This window comes from Aethalodelphis obliquidens, unplaced genomic scaffold (genome assembly GCF_003676395.1).
Source record: "Aethalodelphis obliquidens isolate GAN/ISIS:26980383/991018 unplaced genomic scaffold, ASM367639v1 scaffold2, whole genome shotgun sequence".
Taxonomy (NCBI): domain Eukaryota; kingdom Metazoa; phylum Chordata; class Mammalia; order Artiodactyla; family Delphinidae; genus Aethalodelphis; species Aethalodelphis obliquidens.
The window spans coordinates 2,821,305-2,839,478 of NW_020837946.1; the positions used below are offsets into that span (position 1 = coordinate 2,821,305).

Genomic DNA, 18,174 nt, shown 5'->3' on the forward strand with positions numbered 1-18,174 from the left:
TTACATATAATTATTAAATGGTAATAAATCTTAAATCTACCATTTTACGATTTGCTTTCTATCTGTTTCATCTGGTTCTCAACTCTGTTTCCTTTTGCTTGCCTTCCTGTGGGTAACTGAACATTTTTTAGTTTTCCATCTTAATTTCTCAATGTTTAAAAACAGATATAATTCACATACCATAAATTTCACTCTTTTAAAGTGTAAAACTTAGCATTCACAAGGTTATGCAACTACCACCATTTAATCCCACAACATTTTCATCACCCCAAAAAGAAACACTGTACTCGTTAGCATTCAGCCCCTCTTCCTCACCACAACCGCTATCAACAAGCCACTTTCTATCTCTATAGATTTGCCTTTTCTGGGTGCTTCATACAAATGGAGTCATACAGCACGTGGCCTTTTCTGTCTAGCTTCTTTCAGTCAGGAAAATGTTCTCAAGGTTTCGGTCCAGGTTGTAGCATGTATCAGTAATTCCTTTTTGCTGACGATTACTACTCCTTTGCCTGGCTACACCACATTCCGCTTTTCCATTCATCACTTGATGGGCATTTGGATTGTCTCCAGTTTTTGACTATTATAAAGGACGCCGCTCTGAGCATTCATGGACAGGTTTTCACGTGGAGATGTATTTCCAGGTCTCTTGCTTATATAATTAGGTGTGGAATTGCTGGGTAATGTGGTAACTTTATGTTTAACCTGAGGATTCCAATTTCTCAGCATCCTCAGCAACATTTGATGCCTGGTTGTTTTGATTTTAATTAAAAAAACTTTTAAAAAAAATTGTAGCCATCTTTGTGGGTGTGAAGTGATCTTCATTTGCATTTCGCTAATGACTAATCGTGATATTGCAATTTACCGTACGTATAGTTCACCTTTGTCCCTGTTCCTAGTACACAGAGGAGATTAATCCAGTCCTGTTGCTCCACCTTAGCCACAAGCACGAGCCCCCTCTGTCCTGTACTCCTCTGTCTGCAGATGGCTTTTGTCTCTGTTGTCCTCGTCTGCGTTCTGGGAGAATTAATCAAGTTTGTCTCCACGTCATTGCTGTTTTCCCAGGATCGGTCCTGCCTGTACTGTTGTGCATTTATTATTATGGTTATAGTTTCATTCTGTTGCCATTTCATCTTAGCCTGTAGTCTCCTTATGAATTTTTGATTCCGGGTCAAAGGTGCCGTTTACTGCATTTTCCTAAACATGTGGACTTCTTTTCCCCTGCAAAAGTTTCTTTAAATCCTACACTTCATTCCCAGCGTCATGTTCATCCTGAGTCTGCTGGATACCGTTCCTTCTTTTTCTGCAGGATTTTCCGTGGAGCCGTTTACGCAGGCTACGCAAGCAGTTCAGACATGGCATCTGTCAGCTGAAGGGCAGGTGGTCTGCCGGCCCGTGTGGCCCAGGGCTGCCGGTATGCCCCGTCTCCGGGCAGGGGCCTGTCCTGAGCAGGCCTGCCTCTGGTGGACTCATGCTCTTAAGCTCCTGCTACATCTACTCAGCGTTAGGTCATCACATGGTAAGAACCTACTCAGTTACTGCCGGATGACTGAGGTGAGGCCGTGGGCTCCAGATGCTGACCGACGCCCGGGACAGGCAGAAATACATGTGAGCCTGCGTGGACCACTTCCTTGGTGCTTCTGGAAGCCTGGGCGAGATGAGGACACTCCAGGAACTGCCCATCTGCCTGTGAGACAGGCTTCACGGGGGGCACCACCTGAACTGAATCCTGCAAGGAGCCGCAGGAGGGAAGCTCAGAGTCTGGGGAGAGCGGGCCTCACCACAAGGTGGGAAAGCACTGCTCTGAGGCCAGGGTCCCCGGCACAGTGGCTGGCAGGGTGGACAGGCCCAGTCACAGTGGGCTCCGTGTGCCAGGCCAGGTGCTTCTTCTGGATACGTGGGAAGACATGGCACGGGACGGGCTGCTGTAGGAAGCCCTCTGGCAGCACGTGAGGCGGCTGCCCCACGTGTGCTTTGGTCTCGGCCGGCTGTGGCCGTGCCTTCCTCTGCTGCTGCTCTTCTGCAGAGACTGTGGTCCGTGTCACACCCGGTCACTGGCCTGGCGAGACACCAGCGACCACACTGGCTCCGCAGTCACAGCACTCGCCTGGGACACAGGCTTTCTCTGCTCCGACTCTAACGTGAGGCTGAAACCGCTTCGGAACAGGCTGCAGCAAGGCTCTCTGTCCCCAGCGCTGCCCCCGGCTGTGGCTCCCAACTCCATCCTGGCTGCGGGAAGGGAGGACGCAGGTGAACAGGGGTACTGAGGGTGGAACAAATTTTTAAAAAGAGCTGTTGGGTAATGACTGGCTTAAGAGACAAAACAATCTTTGGCCATCAAGCACCACGCATCTCCTGGGAACGATGCGTCGTGCGGAAGGTGAGGGCTGACACCGAGGCAGTGAGGATCCAGCACCAAAAAATACAACACAGACGAGTGAGTCCTGCCAGGCGGACAGGAGACCCAACAGGCCTCACTCGAGTACCAGAGCAGGGGGAGCATCCCTGGATGTGACCTGTGGGGGGCCATGCGAGGTGCCGGCCCACGCACAGCCAGTGCTAACCCTCTCTCCGGGCCCCCGGCCCCGGCCCAGCATTTGTCCTGGACTGCAGTGCACGGGGCCTGTGCATAGTCTCCCCTCCAGCGCCGGGAACTCTTGGGACGTGGATTATTTCTTCCAACTGGCCATAAGTTAAAAACCAAACCAAACCAAAAGGAACAGTGAATTTACCGGGAGGGCTCTGGCCCAGTGCATTTGGTAATGAAAGTGAATGAGACCTAAGATGGATATTTAAAAAGAGATTATAATTCAGTTTATACAGCTTGACATGAATAAACAGACATTCTTAACAATGCAAGGTCCCCAAAGGCCTCTATCACGGAGTTTTTTGAAGAATTTTTTCAAACTACAATTCTTTCAATAAATCAGTTTTGGTAACCCATGGAACCCCAGGGCATGAGCGGTAACTTCAGCAGGTGATACGAACCCCTCTGCAATGGCCCCTCCAACCTCCTGGATTCGCTTGAGGCAGGCCATGGGAGCATGGGGAAGAAGGGTGTGACAGGTTTTCTCATTTTCCGAGTTCTTCTTTGGCAAAGGAAAACATTATTTTACTAAAACTATATATTAGCATCTTACTAGACACTTTATGAAGAATAATGAACTTGTAACAAAACTGACTTTCCATATTTTTAAGTGGATGGAAGTGAAACAACCCCAGAACAGATGGCAGCACCTGGGAAAGGGTCTCCTTAAAGCTGCCATTGGTGGTTAACGTCTTATTTATTTATTTATTTATGCCTGTGTTGGGTCTTCGTTGCTGTGCGCGGGCTTCTCATTGCGGTGGCTTCTCTTGTTGCGGACACGGGCTCTAGGCTTGCGGGCTCTAGAGCGCAGGCTCAGGAGTTGTGGCGCACGGGCTTAGTTGCTCCGCAGCATGTGGGATCGTCCCAGACCAGGGCTCGAACCTGCGTCCCCTGTGATGGCTAACATCTTGTTGGACTTTTTTTTTTTTTGCGGTACACAGGCCTCTCACCGCTGTGGCCTCTCCTGTTGCGGAGCACAGGCTCTGGACGCGCAGGCTCAGCGGCCATGGCTCATGGGCCCAGCTGCTCCACGGCATGTGGGATCTTCCCGGACCGGGGCACGAACCCGTGTCCCCCGCGTTGGCAGGCGGACTCCCAGCCACTGCGCCACCAGGGAAGCCCCTGGGCTTTTTATATGAAGAGAATTCTGCTTGATCTGATAATCAAATCAGCAGAAAGTCCAATGGTAACAGGAATTTGGTTTTTTTCACAGCTGTCTTTAAAGAAAGAAGGGCGGGGCTCACGGAGCAACCCAGGGAACAGTGGGATTTGTCCCCTGAAGACATGTAACACATTGTGGTGATCACCACTGCCTGGGAGCTTGCCCTCCGAGATTACTTTGCTAAAGCTCCAGCATCCGGCAGGACTGCTGAATCAGCTTCTGCTGCCCTAAGACAGAGACACGCTGCCTCCGCCCCCAGACGTCCTGAGAGCGGCCTGGCTGTGGCCAAGCCACGGGGAAGGGCGCTGGCGCCTCCCGAAGTTGTGAAGTCTTCCTAGACGAGTGTGCAAGCCCCGGGTAACGAAGGGCAGAGGAAGACGTGCACGGACACTTTGGAGCACTGAAACCGGCAAACACAAAGGGACACGTTCCTCTCAAAGACTACATTCAAGATAGTTTAGCTACTGCAAATGGTCTGAATAGGGGAACGTTTTCACATGAAGTTTGTACTGCAGGCTTCTCCAGCTACGTGCAAGGCCTGACTTATCTGAGGTCGGTCGATCAGACAAGCAGGCCTCTGAGGCCCTCAGTGCTTGGAGGTGAGGGCAGGTGAAGCAGGGCGTCTTGTGAAGCTACCCATAACCCACGACACACCGCTCCCTGGGGCCAGTGTTCTGCAACAACGCACAGTGGCTGAAAAGAACACACAGGAGGTGCGAAGACCAGGACTGCAGGGAAAGAGGAGACACAAAGCCGGGAGGTCAGTGCTCAACACCCGGGTTACACTCGGCCCAGCTCCTTAGAAAGGCTGCAGAGGAGGTAGCCTGCAGGTGGTGTGTTTGAGGGAAGGGGAGAGGCGAGATGTGAGCCTTCTCCTTCTGAGAGGGCTACTCTGGGGAGCTGTTTCCTTCTAAGTGTGCCTGAAAAACACGCAGCTGACATACCCCATTTTAAAGAGTAGAGTCGTGGGGATCCACCTGACCTTAGAGTCAGAGCTGTGCCACAGCGTCATGCCCCAGGCCTGCCCCACCCCACCCGGCCCCAGGGCTAGTCTGGCTGGCCAGACGCTCACATCCCACCCCAACCCCCACAAGTTAGAAATCATCAACTGTCTCTGGGCTGGTGGGGCACATGGACGGCAGCCAGAAATGTTACTTTGGCCTAAGAGTGGGAAAAAGACCCCAGGAAAGCAAAAGTCCTGGAGGTCAATGTCCCGCAGCCACCAAAAGGTGCCACGGGCCCCGCTGGCCAAGCACCCAGCACAGTACCACTGGCCCACGGAGATGGGCCAAGCTGGGTGGGCTCCTTAATAAGATGGGAGGGGGCAGGGAGGTAAAACGCCTCTGAGATCGCCACTGGACGGAAAGGGATGATCGTTACGTGGAAATGTCATTTTTGAAGAACTGCTTGACCATGTATTTTTCTATATTGTGTGAGGTCAGAATTAACAAGGGATCCTCTCCCTTTCAGTCTGGCCCAGAGGGCAAAGTCTTCACCTGCATCACACACGTTTCCATTTCACTACGGGCGCTGCCATCATTTCTTCCACCTCTGTCCGCACCACCAGGGGAAGGTGCCGCTGGGAGAGCTGGGGGTTGTGAAATGACTCGGGCTAGAGCTGGCAGAGAGCAGCGCGCCCTGGGTCACAGGGGCACCAATCAGGCGTGTGGATGGCCAGCTGCTATCCTCCTGACCCCCTAGCAGAGGATGGCTCTGAAGCCAGTTGGTGAGTTGAAGTATGTGAACTGGAGCGCCCCTCCCAGGGTGACTGTGCCTGACAGGCTCTGGGCCACAGAGACGCCACCATGCCCTTAACCAGCCCCATCCTTCCTGCTCTGCACACCCGACGGAGTGGCCCGTCAGCCAGGGTCACCCTCCAGTCTAATGGGCATGATTGCTGGTTACAAATGGGAAGCATGGCCCGAATTCCTCCCCCGCTGATCTCCAGGACAGACTGATCTCATAATCTGGGATCATGTTATAAATTAAGAAAAACGAGCCAGACCGGTTAGCTGGTAGACGGGGGAATCCAGAGGCCTAAGGAGGCTGGCTGTCAGGTACACTGGAGCGTGTTAGGTGAGCGGCAGACAAAACCATACAGATATTTATTTTGCATTTGAGTCCAAGGGTTTAGATGTCGAACGCTGTAATAAAGCCACTCTCCTCTCCTCGGTGTTCTGACTCTGAAGTGCACTGACCTGACCCAGGAATGGCTGAGTGGTGCCACTGATTCCTGGCCCTCCAAGGCCTGGGAGACTCAACCCCGAGACGGGGCCCAGAATCAGAGAACTCGGAAGGCCACATGGGTGGTCTCAGTGGCATCAGACATTGTTTGGGCCGATTCCTGAGGTATCTCTCCTGTCCCCAGAACACGAGGGTCTGGCTCTCTTGCGCAGTGGCTCACAGACACATGACCACGGCAGAAACACCAAGCCCCTGGCGGGGCTGCGCTCCAGCCAGTTTCCTCTGGGCAGCATGTGAGACAGGGCTCCCTGCTATTATTATTATTATTTTTTAGTTCATCCAAATCTAGCTTCAAAGGGTCCCTAAACTTCTTTGCCCCATCTGGACCTGAAAACAGGAGCTGATTTTCACAAGCCAAATTCTCGTTGCATTTGGACAGAACGAATACTGTGTCTTTTATATTTTCTTTGTATTTCTCTTCAATAGTTGCTTGACCCAACATCTTTCTGTCTGCTCTATACAATGAAAATACAAACTAAATGAGAATAGAAAAAAATAATTAAAGCATTAAATTGTACAAATTACAAATCTGTTCCAAAATATACTTACATTAAATAAAATACGCATTTCAGTAAGAGATCTACAGTGAACGACCATATGCATTCTGGGAAGCTTCACGACACCTGGGCAGGGCCAACATTCGTGGAAGGAGCGAAGGGAATTCGCATCCAATCACGGTTTGCAGCGGGTTCTGACCGCCGTCTGCGAGCTACACTGAGCACATCATTAGCATCGCCTGGGCAGGGACTGACTGGGGAAAAGGGAGAAGCAAGCTCTAGCCTCAATGCTGAGTTCATCACAACTTCTCGAGAATCTCATTAACAGCCTATACAGTACAGTTTCAAAAAAGTAAACATGTTAAGGTAAGCAGACAACTCTTTAGGACCCGAAGCACATTTTCTGGCTGTATTTATGCGGAACTCTCTGTCTACAATGGGCGGTCGTGAAGAGGTGCTTCCTCGGGACGGCATGGTCGCGGGACTGGGGTGGCCCAGCAGGACTGAGGGGAGCCAGGGACGGGAGGAGACTCCCTTCTCGTTTCAGCTGGAGACAAGCTGGTAGCGCACAGTCCACGGCCCCGCAGCCCTCTCCTCCTGTCATCTGGCGTAGCGCTTAATGTAGTCTTCAACTTTATTCCGGAAGTCCTCCTGTGGGGCAGAGGGGAGGAAGGGGGGGTGAGTCAGCGCAGGGCGACACTTCAGGGACAAGCTGCGTGCCCCCGAGCCAAGGGCCCCCGCCAGCTCTCGGGAGGGCGTTAAGGGTCCGGCCTCCAATCCTCCAGTCGCCAAGGTGGCAGGAGACTCAGAGACCCACGGGGCTGAGTGCCACCTCCCTGTCACTCTGGGTGCCGGGAGGGGACACAAACAAGCTTTGGGCGGACGGGAACCGAAGACCCTGCATTGTGCGGACGGGGAGAGTGAGATCCACCAGTGTGGTCAAGGTCACGATGCGGGTCCGGCCGGGACTCTGGACCACAAATGGGCATGAGCCTTGGCTGCAGCTCTCAAGAAGACCCTTGTGTCCTGATCTGTCTCCCCAGGACCCTGCTACCTATGGCCCAAGTGCAGCCCGCCATCAGGGTGACCACCCTGCCTGAGACGAGAGGTGGGCTTGCTACAGAGGGCGCTCCTTGGGCATCAAGCAGAGGCCACCTGGGGGCCTGGGCTGATCCCTCAGGGGTAAAAACGCTGAATGGATGCAGGTATCTCCCAGGCTAGCGCGAGAGGGAAAGCCACCTCAGATCTGAGCCAACGCCCCAAGTGTGTCCCCAGGTCTTTTCTCTCTAAGGTCAGGAGCAAAATTCCCTGGCCTTACAGGACTGGGAAGGGCCCCTGGGACTGTCTGAGCCACGAGTGACTTGGAGCCTGTCCACCTCAGAACACCCGCCCGCATTTGGTGGCGGGAGGACAGCCTGTGACCTGAAGGCGGGCTCTCAACCCTCTCACCCCCACCCACAGCTGCACACAGGGTCCCAGGCTTCAGTCCCATCCAGCAAGAGGCACAGCCCCGGGCCCTGCCTGCTGCAGGGGCCACCTGGGAGGCGCGGGCGGAACGGGCCTGCTCTCCTCGGCCACGCTGCAGTCACTCTTTCAGGGTGGGGCGGGTTCAAGGAAAGGGGAGAAGGGGACCCCTGTGGTCGCCACCAGGCGGCCCAGGACTGTGCTCAGAGGCTCCCTCACAGCTGTCTGCCCGCAGCCAACACGGGCTGCACAGAAGCCCTGGCTGTCTTCAGCAAAACTCTCACAAGGTCACCTCCACGGTACCCAGCTGCCGACATACCATCGGCTCCCAGGCAGCCGCGGCCAAAGCTCCCGGGATGTGGAGTGACGATCCCACAGACACCCAGGACCACAGGTGCCTCAGCTCAGCCTTAATCACCTTTGCTCTCGTCAGTGAGAAGACCACGAACCCTGGGGCCAAACCGCCTGGGTTCAAATCTTGGGGTCCGCCCCTTCCCGGCAAGTCTTTCACTTCCTGGTGGCCCTGCTCCCTCAGCAGCAAATCAGGGGCAAGAGTCCCTCCCTCGTGGGTTGTCAGGGAAACAAGTGTGTCTGGGAGCAGGTATGACACTGCCTGGCACCTGGAGGGCCACGCAGGGCTGCTGCTACACCATGTCACCACTGCCCTCCTGCTGCCCTGCCCCAGTCACACGGGGCCTCTGAAGCATCGCTGAACACCAGGAGCGCAGTCCTGCCTCAGGGCCTTTGCGCTGCCGCTGAGGCCTCTGGAACGCTCCCGCCTGAGGTCCACTTGGTTCACAACCGGCCTCTACTCACATCTTACCAGAAGGGCTTTCCCTGAGAACCCGACATAAAGCAGCAACACCCATATCTGCGAAGCACAATAAAATGAAGTCTGCCTGTAAGCTGCAAGTCTCTTCCTATTTCATACAAAGAGCAGGAAACACCCTTCCGAGAACAATAAAAAATAAACAATCGTAACATGTTTTTTCTCCTCCTGGCTCTATAAGGGTGTTCCCTCCCGACAAGGTTTAGTCTACAGGGGCTACAACTGTTAGTTAGTGCTGAGTGGGGACATCCTTGTTGGGCACAATGACAATGACAGGTGGAGTTAGAACTTGAACAGAGCCTCCTGGGGGCCCGCCAGCAAGGCTTGTCAGCCCAGAGGACAAACAAAGGCTCCTCCCCGCCAGGGCCGCCCCGAGGGTGTAGATGGCTGACTGCCAAAGGCCGGCGAGGCGAGACTGAAGACCTCGGCCACCTCCCGGCCTGCTCAGCAGGACGTGGCCTCCTCTGCCTGCCCGACCAGAGGCACCCGCTGACCCCCCGGGGCCACCGCCTGGCTCTCTGCTCCCCGCGTGCCGGGACACGTGCCGGGGGGCCCTCCTGCCTGCCCTTCGGGGCCCTGCTAAGGCCGGCTGTGGTGAACACCACACGTGGCACATTTAAAACGCCCGCGCGCTCTGGCACACGGTAGGTCTTACATGTACAGAAGCAGCTGACCTCAACATTAAGCACGGTATTTAGAACCAGCTTGATGGCCTTTAGAACGTCCTACGTTCGGAGCCACGTCAGCCGATCCAACAGCGTTAGGTGGCTGACTCCTGGGCAGGGCAAGGATTCACAGGGAATGTGGCTCAGAAAACGAAACGTGAGGTCCTGTGACTAAACGGAGTCAGCGCCGCAGAGCTGTCTGCTTAGGCCCGACCAGCTCCGAACAACCTCCAGCAGCCTCACCTCGGCCACACTCGGCCGCCTCCCGGGCTCCTGCCCCAGACCCTGTGCCTTGTGCCCGCACACTGTAAGGATGTGTGTACGAAGGGCATTTACAGCAGCGCTGTCTGTAGCTGGAAAATAATCCCGTGGAAAAACCTGAGTGCCCAGCCATAAGAGAATGGTTGAGAAAAGTACGGTAGAGCCACACCACGGGATATTATTCAACAGCTCCTAAAATGAACGAGTGAGAGTTTATGCACTGACTTGGAGGGAAAAAGCGAAAATACACAAACGACAACAAAACAAACACGACCCCATCGCTGTGGGCTCGCGTGCGCCTGCACTCTGGGAAGGTGTGGAGGGCGGTCAGCCCGCTGGGTGGCGGCAGAGGTGGCGGGGGTGGGGGGGTGGGGGGGCGCTAACACCCTTGGTTCGGTCTCCCTTCTGTGCTCCTAAGCCATCACGCGGTAAAGCGACGGCCGCCTGCTGTAGGTCACTCATACTGAACTCTACCAGGAAACCACACCTAAAAACACTTCTGTCTGACCTCGGGTCAAACACTTTTCTGAGACCACTCACATTTATTATAATACATCATTCATACATTGCTTTAAATTCTAGTCCCATTTAATTCAATGGGATTTAATTCTAGTTAAATTCTAGTCACCATTCTCAGTTTCATACTTATTTAATCAAGGGGCAGTAATTATCTTTTCACCAAATACATCAACCTAGAATATTCCTGTTACTAGCTTACCTTGTCCCGCAAATGATGTTCTGCAGCTTCAATATTCAGTGGGTCATCAAAATTCAAAAGATCCTTAAAAAGAGAGAAACTCAAAGTAAGCAATGGAAAGAATCTGTTTTTCTGCTGTTGCAAGTCTTCATTTTATGAAGCAGGCAACAGAAACCTAATCAGCAAATGACAGAACGACCCAGAGCTGAAAAAACTCCCGAGAACTAAAGTTCCTTTTGATGTAGGAGCACTGAACGTGAGATACTTTTTTCAGATGGTGATTAACGGTCCACTGAAAGAAGGCAGGGATGTGTTTACCCACGATTATCCAACGTTTGGTGAGGAAAGAGTGACCACACTAATTTCTAATGCTAGTTTTGATACTTGGGGACTGACAAACCACTCTTATTATGAGCATTTCTAAATAAAAAATCCTGTTAATTTTTCCTTAAAAGTTCATTTTCTCCTTTATTTTGTGATTAACAACTCTGTCTTCTAAGTCTATGTTTCTATTCTGACTTTGCCTAGATTCTCCCTTCACCTTTAACTCACCTCCACAAGCACGGCACTCACAATCCAGTAGGAAGGACGTCTGCAACCCGACCTAACAACGTAGGATGGTGCCACTGTGGCCAGGGCTCCCTGGCCCCAGGGAACCAGCACCAGACCCTTTCCACCTTAGAAGAGCCCTGGAATGCTACTCCCCCCCACCCCCAAGAATAATGACGGATTTTAGATTGAAGACCCTGTCTTTCCTTTATACTACCTAGTCCTCTTCTTAAAGGTCAGGGTAGAAACATTTGTTATGTTGAGTCACTGCTTTCCAAAGCCACTGACGGATCATTGTAAAGACAACTATTATTTCTCCTGAGGAGAAATGTTTAATCTGGGGATTGTATTCCTGATTTGGAAATAAATATGGGTGTGACCAATATGTCACAAATACAGCCAGGAAAAATTATAAATCTCTATGATCATTAACAGCTGGGAAATTAGTTCCAAGTCCCAGAAATAGGCAAAAATATAAAGCACGTATTATATGAGAATCCCGGTGCATATAAAGACTCACACCAGACATACAGAATTCTTCATCTTCTTTACCATGTATTTTACCTAAAATGAATATGTGAGTTGGAATAACCGTTATAGACTTCATTAGCAAGTTTGATGGGCTCTTTAGAATTTGGAAGGTTTGGAGTGCTTGGAGAGATGGGGACCCACCAGATGTCCTTCAAAAGAGAAGCAGCACAACTGCCAGGCAGGTTTTAAATCACACTCCAGCCTCTGCATCTCCAGAAGTAAAACTTCATTCACTTCAATGGAGAAGCCAAAAACAATCACAACAAAACAGCTGAGACCAGCAGAAACCTGTCCAGATGGCCCGGTACCCCTTGGGTATTGCCTTCTCCTGGAGATTACGGCAGGTCCCGAAATCAGGAGGTGTTACCGGACCACCCGGTGACATCAGCCGAGAAGGCAGGGGGGGCAGGCACTTAGGGGTCTCCTCTGGGCTCTGCTCTGCTGTCTTTCACTGGCTGAGGACGCCAGGGTGAGGGAGCAGTCCCGTCGTCCTGGGGGCTGTCCAGGATGGCTCGTTTTCATGGGGGGACTTAGGTTTTACCAAAAGTAGCAGAGATTTTTTTTTTTTTTTTTGCCCAGAGACAGATCCCTGAAGCTTATTTCTTTCAAAGCTTCTTTATGATCAAAAAGCCAAAACTCAAAGTAACGAATAATACTATGTAAAACTCCAAATACCAGCTTTCCCCCTTTCCCCTTCTCCTACACCTCTTCCCGCCCTCCAGCCCCTGCCTGAGAGGTGCTGTTCTCTGAGGACAGCAAACTTCACTGATTAAGAGAATAATTCTAAGGTTCTGGGTTTGTGAAAAGCCCAAAGGTTGGTGACTACACACTCCTTCTCCCAAACCGGGCCCCTGGGAGCGAAGGAAGCTGTGGACTGGCTGCCGGTGAGAGCGGACGGTGTGAGGTGGGCCAGGCGCTCCCAGAGGGGCCTGCGTGGAGGAGACCACAGCGAGCGGAACTGGCCCACGCCGGCCCCCGGGAGCGAGGCGGCCACGACAGCAGGGCGGAAGTGGGGACGCTCTGCTCCCGCCCCTCCCAGCCCCAGGACCTCCCAGAGTGTCACTCCAAAGCCCCCTCAGTTCTTGTCTCACTGCTCCTCTGATTCACAAAAGTGCCAAAGAAAAGGGGGTTTTAGTGCGCCCACACCGCTGGTTTTGATCCCCTCATGTTATCCTTGATGCGATCTTTAAAACCAGGAGGCAGAGGAATCAAGAAAAACTTGGGATTCTGGTCAGCATACTTACAGTAAACAAAGAGTTTAATCCCCAAACAACATCCTGAAATGAGAAAGAAAGACAAAAACAAGTTTCAGGTGGGGATGGTCTCTAAGAGATGAACCAGTTAAGTCAGCATATAGTGGAAGAGGTTAGTTTTCTGCAGGAGTTATTTTAAAAGGTAGGGCCTAGGGCTTCCCTGGTGGCGCAGTGGTTGAGAGTCGCCTGCTGATGCAGGGGACGCGGGTTTGTGCCCCGGTCTGGGAAGATCCCACATGCCGCGGATCCTGTGCTCCGCAACGGGAGAGGCCACAACAGTGAGAGGCCCGCGTACCGCAAAAAAAAAAACAAAAAAAACACGTAGGGCCTAGAAAGTTAATCTCAGGCTCCCCCTTGCAACCTGGGGGACAGCGTCCAGCGCAGCAGCTGTTACCAGCCACTGCTCGCTTTTTGTGCACTTGGCACCGACTGAGACCTACGAGTGGTTTTAGGTGGGACAGCGTTTGTAATCCATGCCTGACTGAGCCAAAGTGGACATGTGTGGAAAAACGTTACGAGAGAGAGAGGCAGGGAGACGGCACGTGTGATATGCCACACGGCTCTCAGAGCTTCACAAACAGGCTGACTGGAGGCCCACGGCCCTTTCAAGTTGAAAGGTGGGACCATCAGTGTCAGAGCAGCAGGACGGTCACCAGGGAAGACGGTGACTGGCTCAGAAGACCACGCCTTTGTGCTGAAGTGCAGGCTGGGAACACGGCTGCCCCTAAACCCAGTCCCAGGCGATCGCTCTTCTGGGCAGGATCGATCCCTCAGCAGACAGGCAGAGGCTACGACCGTGTGGGACCAGTTCACTACTCAGGCAAAGAAGATGGCAAAAGTCAGGTAGCTGCTTACTACTAGGTGAACACTGCCCAAAAGTCCTGACTCCTTCTGATAAAAGGTCAGGCATGGGGAGAAACTGCAGGTGCCTACGGACAGCACCATGGAAAAGCCCTGAGGCGAAGCACAGCCGGCGGCCTCACGTGGGTACCCACGACACGCACCCCCGAAACCCACTCAAGCCATGTTGGAGAAGCAACTGGGGCCACTTATTTAGTCCCTGTGGCTCCCCTTTCCACCCCCTGCCCCAGCAGAGGGGCCCCCGTGCAGCACACCTGGCTGCACCCTGCCACCCCTCCTCTGTCCAGTGTAACTCAGAGCAGACACAGAACATCCAGCCTTTCCTTCCTCCGTCTCCACCCACGCCTGGCGAGTCTCCACTGCTTAAAGGGAGAGACAACTATCAAAGACTGGGGCGAATAGCAAGACGAGGGTAGAAACAGTAAACCACCGAAGCACAAACCGTAAACGGTAAAGGGCAGAGGGGAGAGGAGATGACCCGACACCCTAATCCCCGCCCCCAACCGAAGAGAAGTGGGGGCAGAGGAGCTGAGCAGGGCCAGCGCCTGGCCAGCAGCCCAAGGCAGGCGGTGGCGGGTGGGCAGCGTGGGCCCGTCCACCCATGCAGATGGGACAGCGTGGACATCGCTGTCCTTACAGGAGGCTGGCTGCCGATGGAGGGGCATCCGGGGAGTTGTGGGCAAAGGACACGCTACCTTCAGTGTCCTCGTGGGGGCCCAGCCGGTGCCGTCAATCGAATGTTCTCTCAGTAAACTGAAACAGACACAGAAAGGCACAGCGGTCAGCAGGGAGCAGGCTCCAGTCCCGCGACCTGCTCAGCGTGGTTTCTGTCGGAACGGAGGTGCACGTCTCATGCAGTCCGTCTCTCCTCTGTGGCTCCACAGTTTCCTGTGTCGCCACAGAAGGCCTTCTCTGCCTCACGCCTGTATGGGTCCTCCAGTCTAATCGCGAGTGTTATTTTTATGTATTGTACACTCAGCAGGGGAAAAGCATGCTTAAATCAGAACATACAGAGCGCATCTGTCAATTTAACATTCAGAAAAGGATGGTGACAACAATGACAGCGGAGCTTCCTGTTTGTGTGTCAGCAGGACCCAATACTCACCCAGTGCCCCAAGACCAAAGAGGGAGGGGTCCCATGCTACAGAGGAGAAACCAAGGCGCAGGGCAGCACCCGCCCCAGGGCACGCGCCCCCAGATGGAGCTGTAGACTCACCCACGTGAGCACCTAGCACATGATTTTAATAGCTGTTTAAAAAATAAAAGCAGATGAACACAAAATTCTGGAAGGTGCTCACCCATGGGTGGGAGGACCACGCTCAGGGAAGGTCACGTGGGCTCCAGGGGTACGTGATGTGAGCTGACCTAAGAGTCATTTTCATGACTGTTCTATCAACTGCAAATGCACAGCATATACTCTCATATAAATAAGCATTCCATACTTTGAAAAATTACCACTTACTGCCTAGTTTCCCTCTGGTGAAAAAAGGAGCTTGGCATTGTTGAATTATATCACACTGTTGCTTTCACCTGAACCTAACAGCTCCTAAGCTAACACGTCAGTGTGAGGCTTTCCAGGTCATACTTGTTACTGTTAAGAAAATTTTTGAACCAGAACACGTTCAAATTCACAAAAATCAATGACGATCAGGAGAAAACACAAATATGCAGAATTTGAATCAATGCCATAATCTTAATTGCCCATGAAGATCAGTTAGAATAAATAAAACTAACCTACAGCTTACTTCGAGCACCAAAAAGAAAACTCCCATCATGCACCCTAATCCCGTCTACCCGGGGCACGTCTTTCCACCCTGCAGAGGTATCAGTGAGTTGTTGAGATAAAATCTCTACAACTTTTGAATAACTTTTTGGGAACCAACTGCCCAATCCTGGTGCTTTATATGATCCAACGAGAGACTTCTTTACTAAGACAGGGGAAAGAATTATTTCTGATCTAGCTTATCCTTTTCATTTATAGACCTTATTGCAATTTTAGCTACACCCTTGTTTACTTGTTTAGTGCCTGTCTCCCCACCAGCTGGCAGACCCCATAAAGCAGAGATCGCAAACTGCTCCCCACTGTGTCTGGGCTCAACCAACATTAGCTGATGGAAGGCAGGCGGGCAGACTGGGCGACCAGTCAGCGCCCTCTGAGCTTCCCCGTCAACAAGCACAGACAGAGCAGGACCGCCCCTGGAGGCCAGGTGTGCCCATGTCTGGGGGCCGCAGATCTGAGCAGGGTGACACCACGGAGGTTCAGGCCCAGCCTGAGCAGATGGCAGTCCCGAGGGAGCTCAGGTGACAGCCACGTGGCCATCAGAGAGGGTACAGGCAAGGGGACAGAGGATGCCCCAGGGACTACACTGGAAACTCAGGTTCTAGGAGAACAAAAATCTGAAGTGCAACCGCCGGGTTCATGGCCCTGGTCCCTCCAATCCCACAGACATAGCACTGCTGGCCCTGAGCCAAGAGCAGGGTGTGGGCCCTTGGTGGGAGCAGGGCAAGTCTCACTAAGAGAAGCAAAAAGCACCCCTGTGACTAGACCAGACCCCATGGAGCGCCAGGCACGTCATTTCCTTTATTCAGGAGATGCCATGTCCAAAACCATCGCTGGACACTGTCTAGTTTTTCACAAAGAGGTAGTCTTTGTACATAAACCTGGCACACTACTTCCCTCAGTTAAATTCCCAGAGGTGCAGCTGACAGGTCCGAGGGTATATACAAGTTAAATGTAGGCCTTATGGCTGAAGGACCAATGAAAGGTGTACAGGTACACGCACTCTCCAGTGGAACGAGGGAGCCTGTTCTCACACACACTTTGCTTTTGTATCTGCCAGTCTGAGAAGTGGTGAGCGGCGTTCCCTTGCTTCCACGTGTCCTCTGATCACCAAGGAGACTGAGCATCAAGCAGACGCTCACCACCCGCTGTGTTTCTCCTATGAATCACCTACTTGTAGGCAATGCTCATTTTCCGGTGGATATGTCCCATCGTTTTCATATTGATTGAAAGGACTGTTTACATACAAAGGATGTAATCTTGCTGATCTTTTCTCTTTCAATTTTGTGCTTTTGTATTTTTAATTTTAATGTGGCTAAACCTATCAATGATTTTCCTTTAAAGTTTCTGTCTTTTGTAGCAGGCTACAAATTTAACCAAATTTAACTACAAATTTAACCAAATTTACATTTAACCATCTGTTAAATTCCTATTATACTTTGCTAATAATCTGATTTCTCAGAAGACTGCAAAAGTGAGTAGAGAAATGCCCTCTCTGGACCTAATTCTGACCGGAGAAGGGGACGTGACAGGAAGTGGAGTGTGGGGAGCCCCCAGGAGAGTGGGCACAGGTGAAAAGCCTGGGGAGACAAGGCCGGACCAGAAACCACTTACAATCTGGACCTGAAGATCATAGATTTTTAAAGTTTCAATATTTAAAGGACAGATACTTAAAAGGGAGGATGACTGACTTATAAAGTGTATTTTTAACTATCTTTTTTTTTTTGGCGGGATCGTGGTTCCCCAACCAGGGACTGAACCTGGGTCCTTGGCAGTGAGAGCGTGGAGACCTAACCACTGGACCACCAGGGAATTCCCGTTAACTAGCTATTAAAAAATGAAGCTGATATGAAAGAACAGGGGGCTCCACATACAAAATAAAATGGGGAGATGAATCCTAGTGGTTATCCTCGCAGGGAGGAGCGGTCACAGTGCATGTGTGGGGAGAAGAGGGTAAAAGGACAGGACACAGAGGCAGGGCCTGAGGAGGGACTAGCTCACAGTAAGAAAGCAAAGGACACACCGGAGAAACCCTGTCTGCCTGCTTTCCAGGTTCCCGCAGTCCCGAAGCTGGCAGTGGTGGGGCTGGGGCTTGGCCCGGGGGTCCAGCACCAGAGCCTCTACAAGTTAACCTCAGTGCCCTACCAGAGAAAGCGCAAGACGCAGAAAAATAAAGCCCACAAGCTAAATTTACTAAAAAACGACAACAACCAACACTCTACGCAACTCCTCCAGTTCTCTACGTTAGTGACCGGCAAGCTTAGGCGGCACGAAGTCACTGACCCCTGACCATCTGCCATTGGAAGGGTGGGGACCCAGGCACGACTGGGAAAGCGTATCCTGCTACGAAAGTGCTCCTATGCGCATCCAGACGATTTGGGAAAGAGGACATTTAAATACAAGTGCCTGGGTCTTCTGAAGCCTCCCGTCCACATCCCCCCACCCTGGATTCCATTACTCATATTCTCCCCTCTTAGCTAAAATCAGCCAGACGGAGGGAAAAGGGTAAGGGCCCTCGAGGGGGGCACCTGGGTGGACCGCAGAGTGCAGCCAGAAGCCTCCCTAACATCGGCCCAGCCTCAAGGTCTCCTCTCGGGGGAGATACCGTGTAGAAAGCCCATCACTCACACACGGTGCTCACAACACGGAAGACGGGAACACAGATAAACTCACCTGAGACATATCTCGCCTGTCTCTGTGATGTTGGGGTGCCAGATCCTCGTCAGGCATCTCACTTTAGGAGGCTGCAACACAGAAGGAAGAGATCACAGGCTCTCCAGAGCCTTCCACGTACCCC

The 18,174-nt window shown here is 52.2% G+C and overlaps 1 protein-coding gene across 3 annotated transcripts in view; it reads right to left on the reverse strand.

Moving 5' to 3' along the window:
- Window positions 1-6,380: 6,380 nt before the first annotated feature.
- The window catches only part of UBE2F (ubiquitin conjugating enzyme E2 F (putative)), a 52,062-nt gene continuing 40,268 nt past the window's right edge, over window positions 6,381-18,174 (reverse strand). For all 3 annotated transcript variants that reach the window (XM_027117170.1, XM_027117160.1, XM_027117180.1), the window contains 5 exons: window positions 18,051-18,121; window positions 14,293-14,350; window positions 12,728-12,760; window positions 10,425-10,487; window positions 6,381-7,138 (listed from right to left, as the gene is read on the reverse strand). In XM_027117170.1, the coding sequence (XP_026972971.1) occupies window positions 7,088-7,138; window positions 10,425-10,487; window positions 12,728-12,760; window positions 14,293-14,350; window positions 18,051-18,121 (276 nt within the window). In that variant the 3' untranslated portion in view covers window positions 6,381-7,087. The remainder of the gene's footprint in view (window positions 7,139-10,424; window positions 10,488-12,727; window positions 12,761-14,292; window positions 14,351-18,050; window positions 18,122-18,174) is intronic.